The sequence below is a fragment of the Marmota monax genome, unplaced genomic scaffold (assembly GCF_021218885.2).
Source record: "Marmota monax isolate L192 unplaced genomic scaffold, Marmota_monax_Labrador192_F-V1.1 WCK01_AAM20220418_F8-fsc00114, whole genome shotgun sequence".
NCBI classification, from domain to species: Eukaryota; Metazoa; Chordata; class Mammalia; order Rodentia; family Sciuridae; genus Marmota; species Marmota monax.
In genome coordinates this window covers 5,189,124-5,212,137 of record NW_026694943.1, presented here as the reverse complement: position 1 = coordinate 5,212,137, position 23,014 = coordinate 5,189,124, and the positions used below count along the sequence as shown (strand labels likewise).

At 39.2% G+C, this 23,014-nt stretch overlaps 1 protein-coding gene across 14 annotated transcripts in view; it reads left to right on the top strand.

The window, feature by feature from the left end:
* Positions 1 to 23,014, top strand: part of Syne1 (spectrin repeat containing nuclear envelope protein 1) — a 428,383-nt gene that overhangs the window by 278,257 nt on the left and 127,112 nt on the right. For 13 of the 14 annotated variants that reach the window (XM_058573624.1, XM_058573631.1, XM_058573623.1 and 10 more), the window contains 7 exons: positions 1,789 to 1,983; positions 2,967 to 3,107; positions 9,574 to 9,741; positions 9,939 to 10,100; positions 17,342 to 17,536; positions 18,862 to 19,035; positions 22,499 to 22,690. In XM_058573624.1, the coding sequence (XP_058429607.1) occupies positions 1,789 to 1,983; positions 2,967 to 3,107; positions 9,574 to 9,741; positions 9,939 to 10,100; positions 17,342 to 17,536; positions 18,862 to 19,035; positions 22,499 to 22,690 (1,227 nt within the window). The remainder of the gene's footprint in view (positions 1 to 1,788; positions 1,984 to 2,966; positions 3,108 to 9,573; positions 9,742 to 9,938; positions 10,101 to 17,341; positions 17,537 to 18,861; positions 19,036 to 22,498; positions 22,691 to 23,014) is intronic. The other variant, XM_058573630.1, reaches the window with a different exon arrangement.

Genomic DNA, 23,014 nt, shown 5'->3' with positions numbered 1-23,014 from the left:
CCACCATACCTGAAATCCCCACTTTTGTAATCTTTCCAAAAATACCTAGTGCAAATTAAGAATGGATGACACATTAACATTTTAGCAAATTTTATTTTATTTAAGCAAATTTTTCATAGCATGAATATCTGACCCACAAAAGTCATATGATACAAGCAGGTTTTTCCTTAAGGAAGAAAGTTCTGGAATGACATGGGTTGACTGTGAAACAGATTCTCATAATGTTAGTAAATCAAACTCATTGGAAGTGGTGACCAGAGCTGCATTTTTAACAAATAATCCACCTGAGGTTTATCTACAATACAGCTGATATTTCACCTTAGAAAACAGGCACTTGCTCTCAGCATGTGCACACCTGTCTAGCCAGAGTATTGCAGTATAGAGCTTGACCAGCCATGTGGGCACCATGTGGGTAAGGGATGAGGCTAACTTTGTCTACTTCACAATTTTCCTTACATTCACTATCATGGGGCAAGCCATTGTAAGCTCAGTATTCAGTAAGCTGGAAGATATCTCTTCTAGGTGCATATTAACAAGGAATAATATGTATCATTTACTGAGTACCCATGTGCAAGCCACAAGACTAGATGTAGAAAATAGCTATTTAATCACGAATTTTAAAATGTATATTAGGTTTAATTATCTGCAGCCACAAAAGTAATGATTTCTATTTTTTAAACTCTTGTTTTAAAAATTCCTACACTGCACTGTAAAAAGTCAAGAAGACAGTCATTGACTGAGTTCTGCTGGACTTGTTCTCCCTCTACTCTGTTTTGGTCAGGAGGAGAGAAACAGAACAACAGCAATAACAACATGTTGCATGTGTGTGTGCAACAGATACTCATATCTATGAATGAACTTATATATATACGAACACTACCATTTGAAGAGGTTGATGTTTATTATCATGGAATGTTTTCCATGCGAAACACTAAAAGTTTCTCAGACAAAGGAACCAAATAAAAGGAATAAAGAATAAGCAGCAAAGTATTGTTTTAATATTTAGAATTACCATGCTCCTAAAATGGATGTAGATTCTCTCTTTAAGAGCTAGGTACTATATCCAGCATATTATTCCAAAAAGCTCTTAATAAATAAGCTCTTAGTAGAAGAAACCTGTATCTCTCTTAATTTCTTTTTCAAAAACAGATGTTAGAACAGTACTTTAAATCTAGTTTGAAGCATCAGAAACATTTGAGGCTTGGTGGAGTGAGAGAAAATGTAACACACGAACTAAACTGCAAACTTCAATCTGCATAAATATTATTTCCCATGTAATATCCATCTTATCTAGAGGCAAAATAACTCCCTGTGGCCCCAGGAAAAGATTGGCAATTAACTTGGTGACTATCAGTTCCATTTCTGTTGGACGTGCTCAGTGGATGGTAAAAGCTGAGCATTGCTTTTTTTTTTTTTTTTTTTGTAGTTATATTCATCACATGACCTAATTTCCATGGCATGAACCATCTGGTAAATTTTAGATGCTCTAGGCATTTTAAAGAAAGTTTCCGGTTCCCAAGGTGGGGAGTTCCTGATTGCATAGGGAGCGCCTCTCAGGAAAGCCCTTCCCCTGCAGCCGGCTCCCTGCGTCTTGCGGGTGCTGCGGGGCGGCGCCGTGGCCGCGGTGGGGCTCGCGGGGAGATGCAGGCGGCTGCTGCTGCCACAGTCCACATCCTGCCTCGCAGGCTCTGCCATCCCATTGGCCGGCGCTGCAGGAAGATGAACGCCACTGCTTGTGTTTCCTTTTGATGCTGCTCTGACAACACCGGGGGGAAAATGTTTTCTCAGGAGCTGGCGCAGAAAATCAAGGGCTACCAGGAGCAGATCGCCTCGTTGAATTCCAAGTGCAAGATGCTGACGATGAAAGCCAAGCACGCCACCATGCTGCTGACGGTGACAGAGGTGGAGGGGCTGGCGGAAGGCACCGAGGACCTGGACGGGGAGCTCCTCCCCGCCTCTTCGACCCACCCCTCTGTGGTCATGGTAAGGATCGGGTCAGTCCCCACCGGCTTTTCCCTTTGGAGGGGAGCCTAGGTGCTGTTCCCAGAGCATTCCCAGGGCTTATTTTAGGGATCAGCTTTAGATCTTGCAGATTCCAATTAAGGAGCAGTTTCCTTAACTCCCTTTTGACTACAGTTGGGCCTGAGCCAGTCTTTGACACTGTCAACAGTGCCTGTTGAAATGAAACTATTTGCTTGAGGCTGCTGAATTACTTCACCTGTCCAAGATCTGCCCTGCATTTATTTACAATTGAGCAATACTACTGAGAGGCTCTGAGCTTTATTTTTAAAAAAAGAAAAAGAAAAATCCTCTGTATAGTGTTCTGGTGTCCTGAAGGATGGGAAAAATAACATACATATTTTAAATGATGTTCTCCAAGCTAACTAGTTGATTAGGTGTGTGCGTATATTTGTTGTATAAATTTAGATGAGAAATTATTATGAGAAAAAGAAGAAATTTCAATGTTTAGCTTTGAATTAAAAGAAATACTCCATTAATCTCTATTTTGTATCATGATATTCCCATGGACTTTGCATTCATCTAAAATGCATTGACTGTTTTGGTAATGTCAGTGTTTTATGGTGCTGTGTATTTCCCCTCCTATGTAATGTATAAACATATATGAGTCCATTTAACAATATGCTATTTTGGATGCATTTATCTCCCTAGGACATTTGGAACGTGAGTTGTCATGAAAGGCCCTTTTCTCGTTTGTAGGATTTGTGATTTTTCAAGTCTTTTATAAAGACAAAATTTTTTTAAAATTAAGTTTTTAATTAGCAAAACTCTTGAATGTGGTTTACATCTTTCATTCCTGTACTAACACAGAATTAATATGCAAATTGGAGTCTCAGTCATTCTAACCTTTGTTATATAATTATTAGTTTTGACCTGTGCCTGGCCAGATCTTTTGTTAACATAGCTAACTGATTTTCATGTCCTCTGGGATACATTTTATGTGGCAGATGACTGCAGGTCGCTGTCACACTTTGCTGTCACCTGTCACTGAGGAGTCTGGGGAGGAGGGAACCAACAGTGAGATTTCCTCTCCACCTGCCTGTCGCTCCCCTTCACCTGTGGCTAATACAGATGCTTCTGTTAACCAGGTACCTCCCCCTTGGTGTTCCCCTGACTGTGAGCTCTGGGCAGATGCAGTACTCCATTCTCTCTCTTCCTTAGACTGTGGGTGTGAAGCTTGGATTTCATTGCATTTAGTTCTGGGGCCTCACCATTAGGTGTTATAGTCCCACAAACCATGATTGTCATGTGAGACTACTGGCCCAGTATGTCATCTCCTCTCCTGGGCCATTGACAGTGATGTAAGTAAAAACTAGGTCATACAAATTACAACCTGGGAAGGTCTCTTTTAAGAGATGATGGCCTTTATTACTAATAATCATGTGCAATGGGGTACTGCATCCTAACAGAAAATGAAAAGTCTCTGTTACTATTGTAAAATAACATAATTCTATGGCTATGTTAACATTCATTGAACATAGTGTTGATATTTACTAGCTCAGATTTTGATTATGGGAAACTTCTGTTCCTTATGTTATACTTTTTAAATTCCCTAATTGTGAAGAAATTTAAGGGATTTTTTTTTCCAGGATATATTTTGGAATGCTTGGTAGATTTTAATTTTCTTATCTTTCAATAATCTTACAGTTTATTTCCTATAAAATCAGGCTAATATCTTGGTATGAGATGGGTTTTAGCATTTACTATTGTAAAAATAGATTATACTAAATTAAATGTCAAACATTTTAAGAGCGATATTGGATAAAACTAAAAAAAGTACTTTTACAGTAACCCAGACCTTTAATGCATGTTAACTAAAACTTATTTTTTAGCCAGAACAATTAAAAATAGTTTTAATCATGTTACTATGAAATTATGTGTGTTCAAAAGAGTAGAGATGTATTACCAAGGAAAAGCATGAAATAAAGCAAATGTTTTATAGGATATACTATAAATAATCATATTATTTTTATTTTAAAACAGAAATGTTCCAACAGAGACTTCTGTGATCAAAAGAACTCCCCTCCCAATTAAAAGAGAATATAAAATTGGCAAAACCTTTAGATAATACAGTTTTTTTGGTAAAAATCAATATAGCTCTGGGAAAGTTATTAACTCATTCTGCATCAAATATATTCTGAGCACCTGCTTGGCACAGATGATGGGGCAGTGACCCCATGCACAAAGACTTTACCCTCGAGAGAGAGGTAAACACTGGACAAATAAGAACAGAAGTAATAAGAGGAAATAAAAAAGAACAACCCAAAAGGAGAAGTTCAGGGGACCCTGAACATAGCAAACTGTTCTCTAAATTCTGATGTAAAAATATATATTACTCATCTTTGATGAGATATTCTTCCCTATAGTCACAGATGTTATTAGAATTAGAGAAATTGGGCTCTAGTCAGCTGCTTATTGTATTCAAAAAAGTTTATTCTATATAATATACTTAGAGTTCTTAAGTTTTTCAAATTGGACAATTGTGATCTTGAGATGAACACTGTGGAAAGAATATAGCTTTTCTAAAATTGTAAGTCTCCATGCTACTTAGCTCTTGTAAAGTGTCTTTTAGTATACACACGAATGTGCCCCGTAAATGATAAAACGTGAAAGCATTATTATTATTTCTTGACTTAACTGTAAAGCTTAACAGCATCCTAAAACTGAGTGAGGTGAGATTTTTTTTGGTGGTTCCATGTTAGCAGTTCTCCCCAATCACAGGAAAATATCAATTAAATCACATCCTTCATCTAATACACTGATTAAGGGATGCTGTAAGTAATACTGGAAGGGTCTTTATTTAGGTTAACTTAGTCCCTTTACTGTGAAGCTGTTAAAAAGCCATCATATTAAGCTTGGCATTGCTGGAACAAGTGAATGCCATTATTTTGGCCACATGTTATTCTTGCACAGTAGTGTAAATCAGAGGACAATAACAAACATGACCATGTAACCAGTGGTGCATTGGGTGACACAATTGTCTCTTGAAACTGAGGAGTATGTTTAGGATCCCCTTAAGTTCCAATTTTCAGACTCTAAGCCCTGTACAGAATGTGCACAGAGGTTTCAAGGAGCAGCCAAATATAACTGTTTTATAAAATCCCAGCTGTTACAGGTTTTGTGGTTGCTGTTTCTGTAAGTACATCTCCATTACCTAACTCTGTCTGGGTTGTGCTTGTTGTTTCTGTAAGTACGGCTCATTACCTAACTCAGGGTGATCTGTCTGTGACAGTAGTTCCAAGGTAAAATACAATAACTTAGCTCACTGGAGAGAGAAACAATGAGGCATCCCCAGAATTTGCCTCAGGCTTCTATGTCCCCTTAGATGCAGGACTTAAAGAGGTCACAGAAGAGGTAAGAGAAGTGAGTTTGCAAAGAGGGATAGCATAAAGGGCAAGCCACTGGCCTCTGGGTCAGAAGTGCCCATGAGTCTCAGTCCTTCCTCCACTGAGCTGAGTGCATCTGCCAAGTCCCTGCACACTCTTGTGTGTAAGTGTGAAACAATATTTCTTAATTTACAGAATTGTGAACATCAAATATGTTTCTAACCATCAAAGTACTTTTAAAACTGGAAAATGCAAATCAAAAAGTAGCTATGGCTACCCAGGTTTATTTCCTTAGCGATCTACTGGGTGATGATTCTCCTAACTTAGGTCCATAAGCAATGAGAGATATATTTCTGAGCATGATCTCTCATGATAGTAAGTGCTGAATTTTGTTTTTATTGTATCATTTGATTTATTTTATTGAATTTATGTAGTTTTCAAACCAAGTTATTCATCTATAAAAGGTGATATATTTTCAAATCCTTTAAAGAAACTAGTTGTCATTCCTGTCTTTAGGCCTGAGCCATATATACACACAGAGCCAAAGTTTTTTGGTGTGTGACAAGTTTATTTTGTTCTTGTTCTTTTGGAACCTTCTTTATTTATAATAGAATATTTAATATAAACATTCTACAACATTTCAACCACGTTTTGCTTTTCCTTATCCATTTTATAAGACCCTTAGTGGATGCCTGAAACCATGTATAGTACTGAACCCATCTGTGTTTTTTCCTGTATATACCTACCCACGATGGAGTTCATTTACAAATGAGGTCCAGTGAGAGATTAACAATAATAACAGAACAATTATAACAATATACTCTAATAAAAGTTAATTGAAATTTATGAACTGTTTATTTCTGGAATTTTCCTTTTAAAATTTTCATACTAAGATTGACTATGGGTAAATGAAATGGCAGAGACTGAAACCATGGATAAGGGAGAACTCCCGCCTTACTTTCCATGTGTATAAAACAATAGGATTGACAAAAGTGCTGTGACATGCATGATTTATTAGTAGCATACATGCCTGCCTTTTGTTTACCAAACTCTCTAGTGTCCTCAGGAAAACTGTCACAGTCTTTAAAGAGCCCACAGTCTCTGTGAGAACAGGCAAATGATGAGACAAGGGTGGCAAGTGACCAGACAGGGTGAGATGGAGCAGAATGTGATAGGAGGCCATAGAGGAAGCACCTAAGCCAGGTGGGCTTCAGGTACAGGTCAAAGAAGGGGCCCCCTGTGGGAGGCAGGAAGAAAAGTGACCCATCAAGGCAACTGCAAGTAGTTTTAGAGAAACAAAGGTTTGGGGAAGTGGGTGCAGAAATGAGACTGAGGGGATGCAGGAAGCACACATCACCAAGGCCCGTGGAGGCCACACAAGTGAACTGGGACTTCATCTAGAATTTAATAGCTAACTATCCAAGGGAGTTTAACAAGCAGCTATGCACAGACTGAACTTCATAACAGACCATTCAGTAGGAGAGAGGTGGGAATAGTCAGTCAGGGAAGCCAGTTAGGGACGGAAGACATAAACACTCATGCCTGGCTCATCTAGGTGCTAAAAATGGGAGAAACAGGCCAGAGCCTCTGTGAATGTTGCTGTGGGCATGTAGACACGGGGTCTAGTGACAATGATACATACCTTCAGGTTTTCAAAGGAAGCTGTGAGTCTGGATTTTTAATACAATCTATTTTAATGAAGATAATTTAAAAAAAAAAAAAGTTAAAACACCGTATGTACCAAACTAAAGGCATGCAGACCAGAGGCAGCCTGCAGGCTACCATTGCAGTCTTGGAGTTAGGAGGGTAGTTGCTGTAATGAGAATTTGAACCTTGATTCTGGGAGGGATATGCGTCAATAGAACTTTATCCTTACATAACCAGTGGCTGGTAAGGATGAGAGAAAATTTATAGCTTAGATGGGTATAAGTCCCATGTAATGAGAGAGAGAAAAGCCTTTATCACTTTTTCCTGAATTCATTTCTCATTTTTGTGAAAATATTGAGTTTGAAGAGCCTGTGAGATATATGTGAGCAGCTGGATGGTGTGAGCCTGGAGCTTATAAATTACCAATAGTAAGGAGTTAGTGGAAAAATAAATTACAAAAGAGAAATATTGAATGACCAGGGAACTGAGAAGAGAACAGAGGAGTAAGTGGAAAGTGTTTCCGAAAGACAGTGGTCCGTCGGTGCTATTGAATGCTGCAGAGAGGTCAAGCAAGGGCAGGACTGGAACACGGCTATCATATTTCAAGGGAAAGAAGCCACTGATGACGGTGGTACAAGAGGCCTTATTGTGGTCATCAGGGCTGAAGTTCATTTGGGCATTGAGGGGTGGGTTGAGAGGGAGAGAGTGACATTGCTATCTATACCGCCATTTTCAGAAGCTGGATTATGAAATGACAGTTCAAGCCTGTGGCACAAATGGATCCATCTGCGATGATCCATCAAAGTGGGATATGTGGACATTTCTAGATTGGGATATCAAGAGAAACAAAATTATAAAGAAAGAGCATGTCTAGGTATTTTTAGGTGGGAGAGAGTTGTCTCTATATGCTGAGGAGAAAATCAACCAGAAGGAAATGCCATTAATGGATTGGGGTCCTTGAAAAAGTTTATGGGACTCTGAGATCAGATGGGAGAGACCTCCTTTAGCAAGCCATCTGGCAAGCATGAGGTAAGGGTGAGTCCAAACAGAGCCAGATTTGTGAATATTTGAGCTGATGGCTCTGTGTGTGTGTGTGTGTGTGTGTGTGTGTGTTATATGTGTTTTACTCTGGAAAGTAAATCTGAATTGAACAATGGTTAGGATTTTCCAGGTTTGTGAAGCCCAGGTTAAAGGGGCAAGGGAAACAAGAGTGTTGGCAAGAAAGGGGCATAAGTAACTTTAAACATAGCAAGAAGTACCTATGGTGTGAACTGACTCAGTGAGGACCATGCTCAGGGTGTGGGGTCTGAAGTGGAGCTGAGGTGAGCGAGGAGCAGTGATATGAGCCTGTCAAGGACTTGGGAATGCCACAATAATGCACTCAAGATGGCACAGGGTCAGGAGTGAAGAGGAGCTGTCTGCCTGTGGCCAAGCCATCAAGAAATATTAAGGACTTATCTAGAAGCCTCTGTACCAAATGCATAGGAGTAGTCACTCAGATGTTATTTCATTTAGTCCTGAAAGTCACCCAGTGTTGAGCTGTGCACAAGATGCTGCAGTTGTACATGTTCTTAGGAGAATGTCTACCAGATCTCAGGTGTCCTGATTCCCAGTCTAAACTCCGGCTGCTGCCCCACCATGCTTCTGCCCTCTTACAGACTGCAAAACACCAGACCCCTCTGGCCAGTGTTTCCATGGGGCTAGAGCCTTCTTTAATACCTATTACCACTACATGGTTATCAGGAAGGTTCCAGCATTTTAACCTCATCTAATTATCTTCAACAGCACAAAACTGCAAATTTAATGAACTTTATAATCATGACTCACAGAATATAAACATTGCTCTCCCTATTCAATTTCCATTAAGATAGAGATGCACATAGAAACTATTGAAAATACATCATTATATATCTCAGTATAGTAAAATCACTACCATAAATACAAAACATGTAATATTACTCATGACCCAAGAGATTAAAAAAATTCAAAAGCATGGATTTTTACCATTCCCTTTAATCATATCTTACGTACTTCCAGGAAATGAATAGGAGAAAACTTTGTTTCTTAGTTTCAACTTCCTCATTACGTTTTCCTTTATTTAGTATTAACGTTTTAAAATTAATTTCTATAAATAATTAAGTCACAAATTTTGAAGATCTAGCTATAGCTGCAAAATGACTGTCTATATGTATAACTTTCTTAAATCAAATACTTTTTAAAAGACAGTTCAGCACTCTGGTCAATACCTTGAATAACATTTTTAGAACCAGATCATTTAGAATCCCTCATTTTGCCATACTAGTCAATCAGCCAAGTTCTTTGTATGCCGATTTTACCAAATATAAAATTAGTTTTGGTTACTTGAAATATTGGTAAAGTTATTTATTTCTTTTTAAATAAACCAAAATGTTATAACTAGTTCAACATGCTTCTGTATGTGTAAATTCTTCTTGTTAACAAGAATTTACTGATTCATAGAGAGATGCAAATCCTAGACCTTTACTCATATGACAGTACCCAAAACAGGTTGTTCTAGACTCTGTCTTTCCTTTTGAATCCTCCACTGTGCCCTCCCTCGCAGGACATTGCTTATTACCAAGCCTTGTCGGCTGAGCGGCTACAAACAGATGCTGCAAGGATTCACCCCAGCACAGCGGCCTCCCAGGAGTTCTATGAACCAGGACTGGAGCCCTCTGCTACTGCCAAACTGGGTGATTTGCAGCGTTCGTGGGAAACCTTAAAAAACGTGGTAAGCCCTTGAAATGTGGGATTGGTTAAAGTCACCAGACACCCATTACCTTAGGTATTGTCTTATGAAATGCTTACAGAGTGTTACACATCCACTACATGGCTGAATACCCTTGGGTAAAGCGGTGAGGAAAGAAATGTCGTAACCTGGGAGATAAGAGGTAAGAAACTGCTGGTAAGATCCCTTTTCTTGTTTAGATCAGTGAAAAGCAGCGCACCCTCTACGAAGCTTTGGAACGGCAGCAAAAGTACCAGGACTCCCTCCAGTCCATCTCAACCAAAATGGAGGCCATCGAGATGAAGCTTGGCGAGAGTCTCAAGCCCAGCAAGAGCCCAGAAAGCCAGATGGCCGAACATCAGGTAAAAATAGTGCTGACTTCAGCTTCCTGCATGATTAAATAAGTGCTTCAGGCCTGTTGGTTGGGCCTGTGTTCCAGAGAGCAGACTGTCCATTCCGTCACTGCTTCAGGGGAGCTCTAATGAGGAAAAAGAAGGAAACCAGACCTCCACTCTGATTGTAAAAAGTTGTGTGCATTAATATGGCTTTTGCACTTTTATTATACAAAGTGCATTTCCTTGCAGTTGCCAGATTGTTTTGATTTTGTTGTAGAATAACGCATCCCAAATCTGCCTTCTCTAGGTACTAGCCAGTATGCTCCCATCACTGCCCCATTATTGTCTAAGAACCTTAAGTCTCAGACTTCAGTGGGCAAAGAAGGGAGGATAGGTGTTCCAGGTTCTTGTCAATGTTCTGACTTCAGTCATTTTTAAAAGATTATACAAACTAGCAAAGCTTCAGTTTTAGATGAGAAACAGCGGATTGCATTAACCTAAATTAGAAAATGATGTTAAAAATTCATCAACTTAAAATTCCTGCTAAGAACTGTGCATATTTTAAAGTCTAGTTGGTACTTTAGCAATACTATCAGGTGTGCTATTAACACACAATCATATTTGTGTGCTATAACTGGGGCCTGAGGAAAAGTAAGATATTTTTAGACATTAATGAAGAGCTATAAAAGCATGATGTGCTTATTAGCTTTATCTGCTCTACATCTTTATTGTTTTAGAAGCAAGGATAACCTTAGACTATGTTGCATTCTTTTGCAATACAGGGAGGGCCTTTCAGTATAACAGAAAAATGAGAACATTTCATCTAAAGACAGCATATTGAGAAATAGTGGTTTCAAATTTTTAACACCCTGGTAACTTCTCAAGATAGAGATCAAGTGCATAGCACCCATTTCAGAACTTATTTTGATAAACTTCCTTCAGAAGGTCTTTCTGCCATGCTGAAGTCACCATAATCCTCCAGATTTAGGAAGTGTTCCGTGAAAGTGTGTAATTATTCTAGACCAGGTGGCTATTCTACTGCTCTTCAAAGCCCTTTACCTTCCAGAAGGGCCTCAGGGTTGTGCAGTCTTCTTTAACTGATGCTCTGGTCTTCTAATGGCCAACAGCCACCTCATTCTCATCTGAAGGGGTGTCCTATTGCCCCCAGGGAGCTCCTGGCACTCCTTGCTGTTCCCAGTCCCTTAGTTCTGTTTGTCCTGTTATCCCCTGGACCTTGTCTTCATGTCACCTGTGGAAGGGACTGCCTCACCACCTCCCCATTTGATGAAAGCGCTGCTGGCCAACTTGGGCTGTCCTACATATGGTCACTTGGTTTTAGCATCCAAAAGGAACATAGCATGCATTTTCTAAGGGCTACACCAGAGAGAAGTTAACAGTCAGACACTCAAATTCTTGAAGCTGATGAAATATAGGAAGGTTTAAATATTTACTCCTTCTCTCTACCTTCAGGTCACATCCACCTTCATTCAAGGTCCATTGCCCTCTAAGGCCACAGTTCCCAAAACCCTTCACTGGCTTTCACAGGAGTTAGGAATGGCAGGGAAACAGGATTCTGGTGACTAGCCATGACTTTCAGTTCTTAATTGAAAATGTGAGTTAGCTTCCACACCATTCATCAGGCTTTAGTATGAAATAACACATAAATGGACTATAAAGCAAAATTATTATTTCGTTCAAAGGATTTAGTTTAAAACACTCGAAACTGCACACTAGTATTAAGCATTATACATTGAAAGTGAAACTGACTCTTCTTCTAATTAAAGCCAATCACAACTCTGTTGATTTTTTGGTCCCTTTATGAATTAAGAACTGCAGTGCTAACCATAATAGCTGTGAGAAAATGTAACTGATTTGATGATAATTACCGGACATCGGGACTCAGTAATGATATTCGTGGCTCTAATGGGAGAAAGAGAAAATGTAAAGAACATTCAATATCATTTCATATATCACCAGAAATCTAACATTTTCCATCTGAGCAATTTTTGTTACTTTTTACTGTCTGTGCCTAAGTTCAACAGATTCTGGGACAGAGCTGCCCACGAGAAAAGCTAATGGTATTACAAAATCTAAATGTGTTCTTGGCTTCTGGAATCATCCTTTAAAAATGCCAAGCACTATTATAAAATTGCTGTTTTTACAATTTTGAAAAAGTCCAGTATGCTTTTTATATTTTTAAAAATTTATATAAATACTCTCATTATTATTCCTTTCTTCTTAGAAGTATAGTTTCTTTATAGTTAACTAAATTCCCACATATTCCCTCCAAATACTTCTCTAGGTAATCTAGGTGGAGGAACCCAGGCTGACCTGGAACTTGTGTTCTTCCTGCCTCAGCATCCCAGATCACTGGGATTGCAGGTGGGCACCACCATGCTGGGCTCAGTGGAAAATAGGCTATTCTTAATTTGAACAGTCACCACCTCCATTTAATCTCTATAAAACGTTCCAAAGCATTTTCCTCACTCCAAAAGAATACCCTACCCATTAAGCTTAACTGCTGCTGTCTCTAAAGTATGAACAGAAGCCTGAATCTAACAGGATGAAAAACAGCAGTTTTTACAGCACCTAATCCTTTTGTTGCTTAATTCAGAGAGAAATTTTAGAATAGTTTGAGTTAGAAATGAAGCCAGCAATTTAGCAGCACACCTGCTTGTTCAGATCCACGGAGATTAAATGAGGACACGTATTGATTTTTTGATTGCTTCATGATTCAGATATCAATTTTTTTCTATCTTGAATCAGAATAAATTAAGTTCAACTAGAGGTGTTGAGCACCTATGATGCACACATCAGAAATACACACTTTTCATTAATGTATGATTAAAAAATCTGCTATAGTGGTGGTGGGAATTACCAACACATTGCACAGAAAGTTAAATGTAACTGTGGGCCAGAGCAGTGGAAGTAGATTAAATGAGACTTAGCAAGAACTTTGGGGAGATAGAGTTTTAAAAGTTGGAATGACAACAGGAGTGGGTAGGAGGCACTATAAATGTAAATGTGTGTGGAAAGAGAGTGAGCATGGTGTGAAACCATGAGCAGGCTCTTCTTGCTTCTGTGAAGGATCAGTGCAAAGCAAAGAGACATAACGAGGTCAGTCTAATTATGGAGGAGCCTATAAAATCAGACCAAATAAAATCAGGTAAAGCAAGTGATCACATAACATTAGAAAATAAGTTACTAAGACAAAAAGTACTTTGAATCATAACAAAAGGGACCATATATTAATTCGATGCAATCTTGTTTAAAAATCTCAGCAAGTTTTTTTGATGGAGATAAATAAGCGAACTCTAATATATACTGCAAAAATATCAAATGCAAAATGTCAAGAGCAGCCAAGACAACCTTGAGGAAGATGAATAGAGTTGAAAGACACATCCTACCAGATTGTAAGACTTATAAAGCTCTAAGAACTGAGATAGTATGGCATCTGTCAATGGCACAGAATTAGAGGCCAGAAATAGACTCACATCTACATAGATACTTGGCTTATGGCAAAGATGGCACTATAAAACAATAGGTGAAGGAAAAGAGTAATTTTGATTCCTACCTACAATGGACACAAAAAATAAGTTTAGATGAATTATATATCTCGACATAGTGTCAGGACCAAAAAAAAGAAAAAAAAAAGGGGGGTTTAAAATAGTGCTTGCAAACTGTCTACGGTGAATATCTTTTCTTAATTTCTAATCCATCAAAGACTAACACTTTGTAAGATTAAATGAAAGCCTGTTTGATGTTATGACAATGTCAAATTGCTATAAAATTTCTTAACACCTGTTCTCTATCTTTATCTCATAAAAATCCTGTGCCAAACTTTTTGAAGACTGATTCCGTTCCATAAGAACCATGTTTGGGGTAGCATTCATTTTGTGGTCCTCCTTCCTTCCTTTCACCCTCTCTCCCTTCTTTCCTTCCTTTCCTACTTCCTTCTTTTCACCCTCCTTCCCTCCCTCCCTTTCTCCTTTCTTTCCTTCCTTTCCCCCTTCCTTCCTTTTCCCTCCCTCCCACCCTCTCTCCATTCTTTCCTTCCAGCCTTCCTTCCTTTTTCCCCCTGTGCTGTGGGTTGAACCCAGGGAGCCTCAGGAATTCTAAGCATGCCCAGTGTCACTGAGCCACACCCCCGAGTCCAGTACCTCTTTAGAAGATAACATAATAATATATTCATGACATTGTGGTAGGCAAAGTATTTTTAAAGTAGGACACTGACAACCCTATTAAGGAAAACATCAATCTGTAACAAAATTAAGAATTTGTTTATCAAAAGACACCATTAAAGGATTTTTTCCCAAAGCAGAAAAAAAAAAATAGGAGCAGATATTTCCAGAGTGAGAACAGACATTTGCAATACACAGAAACGAAAGAAACACAGGCACACAGAATTCTTCCAGATCTATAAACAGCGCTTACAGATCAATAATATTAATAATTAATGGAGAATGCACTAGAGTTTTAGCCAGCAGTAAGAAGAGATGGCCAACAAGTGTCTGAAAAAGTGGTTGGTGTCAGGCAGCAGGGAAATGCAGATTAAAACTAGCATGAGGATCCACTGTGAACCCACTAGAAAGGTTTAAATTAAAAAGATTCACAAGCCAATTGATAGTACAGAATGATACAGGTGAAAGTAAGCAGCTCTGTGTGCAGCACCATCAAGCCTGGCCTTCGTGGTAGGAGTGAACCAAGCCAGATGTGAAGCAATGATTCCTTTATGGTTCCATTTCCATTAAGCTGAAGTGCAGGCCAAGGTCATCGACCATATTTACAGGTCAACCAGTTGGTGGGGGAGGAGGGGAGGAGCCACAGGGAGGATATCAAAGGGGCAGGGCATGTTGAGTCCTGGATGCTCTATTTCACCATCTGGGTGGCAACATGTGTGTGTGCATTTTGTGAAAATTCACAGAGCCACACACACCGCTGAATGTAGGTAATATTGTCAGTGTGATAGCCTCTTAGAAATCAATTGGACAGAACATAATATTAGAGAAAGAGAAGGGGTTTTTTTTAAATATTTTTGAGAGTTTACTTGGAGGAGGCGCTTGTCTACAGCAAAACTTGCAGTCCATGGGAGATATGGAAACTGTCAAACGTTAACTAATATCAAACTTACATTACTTGACTTGGCCCCAGTCACCTCTCCTATTATGGTGCCTTTATTTCTAGCATGCCATTCAAATTCCAAATAAGAATTTCTTGCAAAGGTTTCAGGTGAAGAGCAAGTCATAAAATATGAAAAATGAGAAATGAAAACCATGTATAATTGTGGTAGATGTTAAATGGGAAAACAGTGCTATTGGCAGAATGGTAGAGTTCCATTAGATGGGGTGTCAGGAAAGGCATCTGAGGGGTGACATTAACCTAAGACTGAAGAGTGAGCAGAGCTATTGCACACACGCACACACAGTGGGAAGAGAGTTCCAGCTTGAGGGAACAGCATGTGCAAAGGCTGTGAGGCCAGAAAGAGCTGGGGGCCCTGGAGACAATGAAGAAGGCAGGAATTCAGAGAGCAGGAAGGGGGTGGGTGGTGGTACAAGAAACAGGAAGCCTGAGGCCATGCAAGTGATAAGGAGTTCATATTTTATTTTACTGACAGGAAGTCATTAAATATTTTGAAGTAGGGGAATGAGAGGATTTAAGGGATATTTTTTAAAGGCCATTGTAATTGCTTTGTAAAGAGAGGCCTGAAAGACAAGAGTGAAAGCAGGCAGACCCATGGGGAATCATTATAGCCATTTATACAACAGAGGAAGTTGACTTTGACTTTGGAGGTAGGAAGATAGAATGGAGATAATGTAGATGTGCAGGATGTATTTTGGATTTGGTGGTAGATTAGATATGTGAATGAAGGAGACGATGGTGTTATTCCCAAGTCTATAGCTTGAGCAGTGAGGGGGAAAGTCAGGGAGAAACCAGGCTTTATATTGTCAAAGGACAAAATCACAACAATCTAGTTTTAAAAACTTAGTTGGTTTTATTTTGGATTCTAGAATCCAGCAACACTTCATTCCATAAAACTCAGTAATGTTCAAAGGGGTTGAGTAGAAGAGATTGGTTTTATAGATCAAGAATGTCCAAAAGAAAAGAAAGAATAAAAACTGATTGGTGGGTTGGTTATTTATTTATTATTATTTTTGCAATGCTAGGGCTTGAACCCAGTTTTCCGCTACCACTGAGCTATACCCCCAAGTACTTTTATTTATTTATTTTTTAAACAAGGTTTCCCTAAATTGCTCAGGCTGGCTTCAAGCTTGAAATCCTCCTGCCTCAGTCAGCTTCCTGAGTAGCTGGGATTGTCATTTCAAATTCAGTTTCCCTGTAAGACAAGGACAAGGAGGCAGAATAGGAAAACAACTGATCAGTGAACTTCAGGTTACTTAGGTCCCTTCTTTTGTATAAGAATTAAAACAGATACAACTTCCTTATGTTGATTGAGACTAGGCTACTTGAGAAATTCTGTTAATTTCTCATTTCTCCTGGTTTCTTGGAAGGTGAGATATATGCCTTAGATTAGGTTGGATGTCCTGGAACTTTAGCATGAGTGACTCCATTTCAATTTTTAGTTTCTTTTGGGCCAGTTCAGGAGCACGATTTTTACTTAACAACACTTAATGTGATGGACATGCCCATGAACTATGTAAGTAGGACACATAAGTCTGAAGCTTAGGACACACGTCTGGGTTAGGGATGTGCCTTCAGAGGTGTGCAACATTAGCATTTGAAACTTTGGGTATGGACCCCATTAAAGAGGTAGCCTGGGGGAGACTGTGAAGAGAGGACAGGGCGGGAAATGATCCCCAAAGAAACTTGACCTTTTAGAGTTGAGTAGAGGAGAAAACCCAGGACTGTGTCACAACACGGGAACAGGTTACCCACTTCTCCTGTCCTTTATGATGGATTTTAATTTCAGCATTGACTCAGACACTTGACACAATTGAGCCTTGCCTATTGCCCCCATTCCTGTGGCCCCCCAACTCCATTACAGATGAGCCTTTTTGAAAGTCAGAAAGTTTAATTAACTGGTTCAAAGTCACTTTAGGTAGTGGCCTACACAGTATTAAAATCAGAAACATCCTGGCATTCAGTCAGTATTTCATTTTGACACTCAGGTGAGTAGTCCCCCAATTTGCTGGTCATATGACGTCCACATGGACCGTCTCTCACTAGTGTCAGTGGATGTGAGCCTCTGCCAGTGCCGCTGCCCCTCCGGGCTGAAAATGCGTGCCTGAGCATGACTGCTTTTCCTGCAGGCCCTGATGGACGAGATCCTCATGCTCCAGGATGAAATTAATGCGCTGCAGTCAGCTCTCGCGGACGAGCTGGTGTCTGAGTCTCGGGAGTGTGACCCCGCAGAGCAGCTGGCCTTGCAGTCCACGCTCACCGTCCTGGCCGAGCGAATGTCCACCATCAGGATGAAAGCGGCTGGGAAGCGGCAGCTCCTGGAGGTAAGGCGAGGCAGACCTTGCCTCCTGCTTCTGAGTTGACTCTGCAGGTCCTGCTAACAGGTGTGCGAGTTCTTGTGGTGCTCAAGGATCCACTGTCCCCCACTCCTGAGAAGGTGCATGGTGTTTGTGAAGAATCCTGTGCATGGAGTGCGAGTCAGGGTGCAGCCATGAATGAGTCCTTTCAGCCCCTCTGACTCATTGCAGGCAAAGACCTTGTGAAGACTGCACCAAGCACTCAGGAGACTTGAGCCTTGCGGAGGGCCATTGTAGGTCTGTGTGAGGGTTTGCTGTGTTTAAATAGGGGCGCTTGACGAATATTATTAGTACTATAAAGACTAATTCTTCTTAGTCTCTGCTAACAATTCAAACACAATAATTCATGAAAATGCTCTTGCAATTCTGGTTTTCACGTTACTTAATTTAAATATTATTCAATACATAGATTTCGGTGTTTATACTATATATATGCTAAAATCAGCAAATTTTCTTTTTATTTATTCTCTTGTAACTCTTGGCTTTAAAGAGTATATATGATGTTTGCATTTTCGTATTGTTGCTCCTAAGATTTGGTTAGACCACAGGCTTCACAGAGACTCCTATAATGTGTGGCTCATTGTACCTCCAGGGTCCATCAACTTCTCTGGCACATAATTCTTTCTCAAACATTTCTTATTATATAAATAGAAAATCATTTTATTTAGCAGCTAATTATACCATAATTCAATTTACCATGACCCTATTGTGTAAGCTCTTTCTAAACTTACTTAGGTAAGATTAGTTAAATTATCTCTTCAAGTATTTCTAATTTAAGAGCTATTCAAAAATTAATGTGTGTGCCCTACTTACTAATCTCCATGTTAAACAATTGTATAAAATTATTATTTAAAATAATAATAATGAATTATTAATAAGATAGTTTTAAAAATAAGATATTTAGCTGGGCACCTTTAATCCCAGTGACTTGGTAGGCTGAGGCAGGAGGGTTGCAAGTTTGAGGACAGCCTTAGCAACTGAACTGATATAATCAGCAGCATCATTCAAGTTATTGTCTGGTCCTATAGGACAGATCTGGACCCTTATGATTTGATTTGAGCCTCAAACAGCTCTCAGTGCACATTAGCATCATTGGGTAATCTTAAAAAATAAAATTATCTGAGACACCTCCAGAAATTCTGAATTTTTGTTTTGGGATGTGATGCAAGCAACTTAAAAAACTGTTTTTTTAAGTTTTCCAGGTGTGCAGCCAGAGCTGAGAACTCTCTTGTGCTGAATCTTAAAAAGTTCACCTTCCAGTGATCCGAGTTACATTCTGCTTATTCCATTAGGAGAAGTTAAATGATCAGCTGGAGGAACAGAGGCAGGAGCAGGCCCTGCAGAGGTATCGCTACGAAGCAGACGAGTTGGACCACTGGCTCCTGAATACTAAAGCCACCCTGGATGTTGCACTGGGTTCGCCTAAAGAGCCCATGGACATGGAGGCCCAGCTGGTGGACTGCCAGGTACAAAAGTGGTCTCAAAGGACTGTGCCAACACCACAAAGCACAGTTTTGAACTAGAGGCCTACTGGTAAAAAGTCTCGGTGTGGATATAAAATGTGCTCCCTAAGTACGCACACAAATTCATTAGAACTTAATGAAACCCAAACTTGGACTTAGTTTTTCAAAAAGATTTATTGAAAGGATCTACTTTAGAAGATCTTTAGTTTGTTTCCAAAAGGACACTTTTAAAGACTATAGATGTACGAATGCTTGTGGTAAAAAGAAAAACAAACCTAATGAGAACAGTTGGTATCATGGAGTCAGACTGTGAATAAACACAAGAAGCGTCTCTAGGAGCCTGTTGTAGGTTCTAATCCTGATTTGTTATTTGGAAAATGTTTCCAACCATCAGTTTTAGGCAGACAAGGAAACCAAACATGAGAAGGTTGTCTTCTAAAATTTGTACATTTTCTTCCTTCCATGTTGAGTCTCTAGAAATTAATGTGAGGGGTAATTAAGATTTTTATTCTAATATTTTTCTCTTTCCTTTTTATTGTGGAATTTCCAAACACACAAATAACTATAGAATAGATAATGAACTCTCATGCATTCATCATCCAACTTCAATGATTGTCAGTATATTAGACTTCACATATGGGTGAAGTATGCTTTCATTGAAATAACAAGGAAGTGTCCAGAAAGCCCAACATAGCATGCAGGATTAAATTTCACTATGCACAATTTCATAGTTCTCCCATTTGAAATAAGAGAAAATATGCAAATGTCTTTAATTATTTAACTCTGCCTTTATTATTTTTATTTTTATTTTTGATAGGGGTGGATTGAACCTAGGGTTGCATTAACACTAAGCTACATCTCCAGTCCTCTTTATTTTTTATTTTGAGACAGTATTTCACTAAATTGATGAGGCTGAATTCCAACATGCTTTCCTCCTGCTTCAGCCTCCTGAGTCATAGGGAATACAGGAATGTACCACCACAACTGGCTCTGTCTTTATTGTTATTATTTTTGTTTTGTTTTAAGTTCATTATTTTTTTTCTTTTTTGATTTTATTTATTTATTTATTTTTGCATTACAATTCTTAATACACCTTTATACCGTAATTTTTCTAGGGGGGTAACTATTGTGTGTGTGTGTGTTTCTTTTAGATATACATGACAGTAGAGTGTATTTTTACATATTATACATGCATGAAATATTACTTCCCATTCTTGTGGTTGTCCATGATGTGGACTTTCACTGGTAGTGTATTTATATATAAACTTAAGAAAATTATGTCTGATTCATTCTACTGTCTTTCTGTTCCTATCCTTTCTCCCTTCCTTCATTCCCTTTTGTCTAATCCAATGTCCTTCTGTCTCCCCCCAACTTGTTGTATTTTAGCATCCACATATCAAAGAGAACACTAGACCTTAGGTTTTCAATATTGGCTTATTTCACTTAGCATGATAGTCTCCAGACCCACCCAATTACTGGAAAAAGTCATAAAGTCATGTTTTTATAGCTGAGTAATATTCTGTTGTATATATACCACATTTTTTTATCCATTTGTCTGTTGAAGGGCACCTTAGATTGGTTCCATAACTTAGCTGTTGTGATTGAGCTATTATAAACATTGATGTGGCTGCGTTGCTATAGTATGCTTATTTTAACTTCTTTGGGTATATATTGAGGAGTGGGTCAAATGGTGGTTCCATTCCAAGTTTTCTGAGGAATCTTTATACTGCTTTCCAGAGTTTCCAGAGTGGTTGCACCAACTTACAGTCCCATCAGCAATGTATGAGTATATCTTTTCCCGACATCCTCACCAACATTTATTGTTGCTTGTATTCTGGATTGTTGCCATTCAAACTGGAGTAAGATGGAATCTTGGTGTAGTTTTAATTTGTATTTCTCTAATTGCTAGAGATGTTGAACATTTTTTTCATATATTTGTTTGCCATAGGCAAAGGGTAAAGAAGGAAGGTTGAGGGGATAGGAATAGGAAAGAGAGTAGAACAAATCTGATGTAATTGTCCTGTGTTCAACAATATATTTGTATTTCTTTTCTGTGAAGTGCCTGTTCAGTTCCTTTGCCCATTTGTTGACTGGGTTATTTGGACTTTTTGGTGTTAAGTTTTTTGAGTTCTTTGTCTATCCTGGAGATAAATGATCTATCTCAGGTGTAGGTGGCAAAGACTTTCTCCCATTCCGTGGGCTGTCTTTTCACACTCTTGATTGTTTCCTTTGCTGTAAAGAAGCTTTTTAGTTTGATACCTTTCCACTTATCAATTCTTGATCTTACTTCTTGTGCTTTAGGAGTCTTGTTGAGAAGTCAGCTCCTAAGCTGACATGATGGAGTGTTGGGCCTACATTTTCTTCTAGTAGGTGTAGGGTCTTTGGTCTGATATCTAGGTCCTTAATCCACTGTGAGTTGAGTTTTGTGCAGCGTGAGAGATAGGGGTTAATTTTCTATTCTGCTACATATGGATTTCCAATTTTCCCAGCACCATTTGAAGAAGCTATCTTTTCTCCAATGTATGTTTATGCCACTTTGTCTAGTATAAGGTAACTCCATTCATGTGGGTTTGTCTCTCTGTCTTCTATTCTGTTCCATTGGTCTTCATGTCTGTTTTGGTGTTAATACCATGCTGTTTTTCTTACTATCGAGCTTCTACCTTGAAAAAGGAGATTAGTTGGCTTTTTCCCTGGATTTAATTTCACATTTTAAAGGAAAACCCTATAGCACTAGGGTTTTCACAGAAACAAAGAAACATTTTTAGAAATATAAGGTTAAAATCCATGATGCATCAGTGTGGTGGTGCATGCCTGTAATCAAAGTGGCTTGGGAGGCTGAGACAGGAGGATAGTGAGTTCAAAGCCAGCCTCAGCAACTTAGCAAGACCCTAAGCAGTGAGACCCTGTCTCTAAATAAAATATAAAAAAGGGCTGGGGATGTGGCTCAGTTGTTAAGTGCCCCTGGTTCAATCCTCGGTACCAAAAAAAAAAAAAAAAAAGAAAAAAAATCCATGAAGCTAAAACAAGAAATTAGAGCAGCAACCTGAGAAGAATCAACCCAGAGAAGCAGAAGTTCCTTTTTTAAAGTTGGCAAGGAAAATGTGCATCATGTGATTTGTTTATATTATCAATCATTAGTGTCACAATCTAACACTAAAATAATAAAATAATAAAAATGTGGTAACACTGAGGCAGTGTGTTGTTAGATATAAAATGTACTTCCCATGTGGTTTTTTCCTTGTATTTTTTTTTTGGTATAATATCTAATCCTCAAAAAGAGAAAAATTACAAAAGCTTAGGCAATTTTAAAAAATCTATAAACCATTCTTCAAGGTTGTGGGAAAAGGACAGAAACATCATGGACGCCTGGTCATTGGGTTAAAGACAGTTGTGTTTTGCCTTGGGAAACAGTCTTTGCAGAAGCTGGCAGGATGTGCGAATGTCATCCTTATTTCTCTTGTTCCAGAATATGCTGGTGGAAATAGAGCAGAAGGTGGTGGCCTTATCGGAGCTGTCCGTCCATAATGAAAACCTGCTGCTGGAGGGCAAGGCTCACACCAAGGATGAGGCTGAGCAGCTGGCGGTGAAGCTGAGGACCCTCAAGGGGAGCCTCCTGGAGCTGCAGAGAGCCCTGCACGACAAGCAGCTCAACATCCAGGTGAGGGCAGCAGGGCCCACAGCAGAGGCTTGCTGGAGGGTCTCTTCAGGTGTGTGGTAGAGAGAGGGAGGTGGGGTAGGGTGCACACCTACCACACTGACCCGTCAGCATGCTATGTGATTTACACTGACTTCAGCACAGATTTTAAAATAGGTGTTGTTAGAATTACTTGATGCCATCAAAATAAGAACTGCAGTTGTGGGAAAAGAAAGTACAAATAATTATGCCCAAATTTAAAGGCAGGTCATGGATGTAGATATGCTGCGATGTGGTTCCATTTCTTTTTTATTTCTCCCACCTTCACTTCTTTATATATGCTCAGAC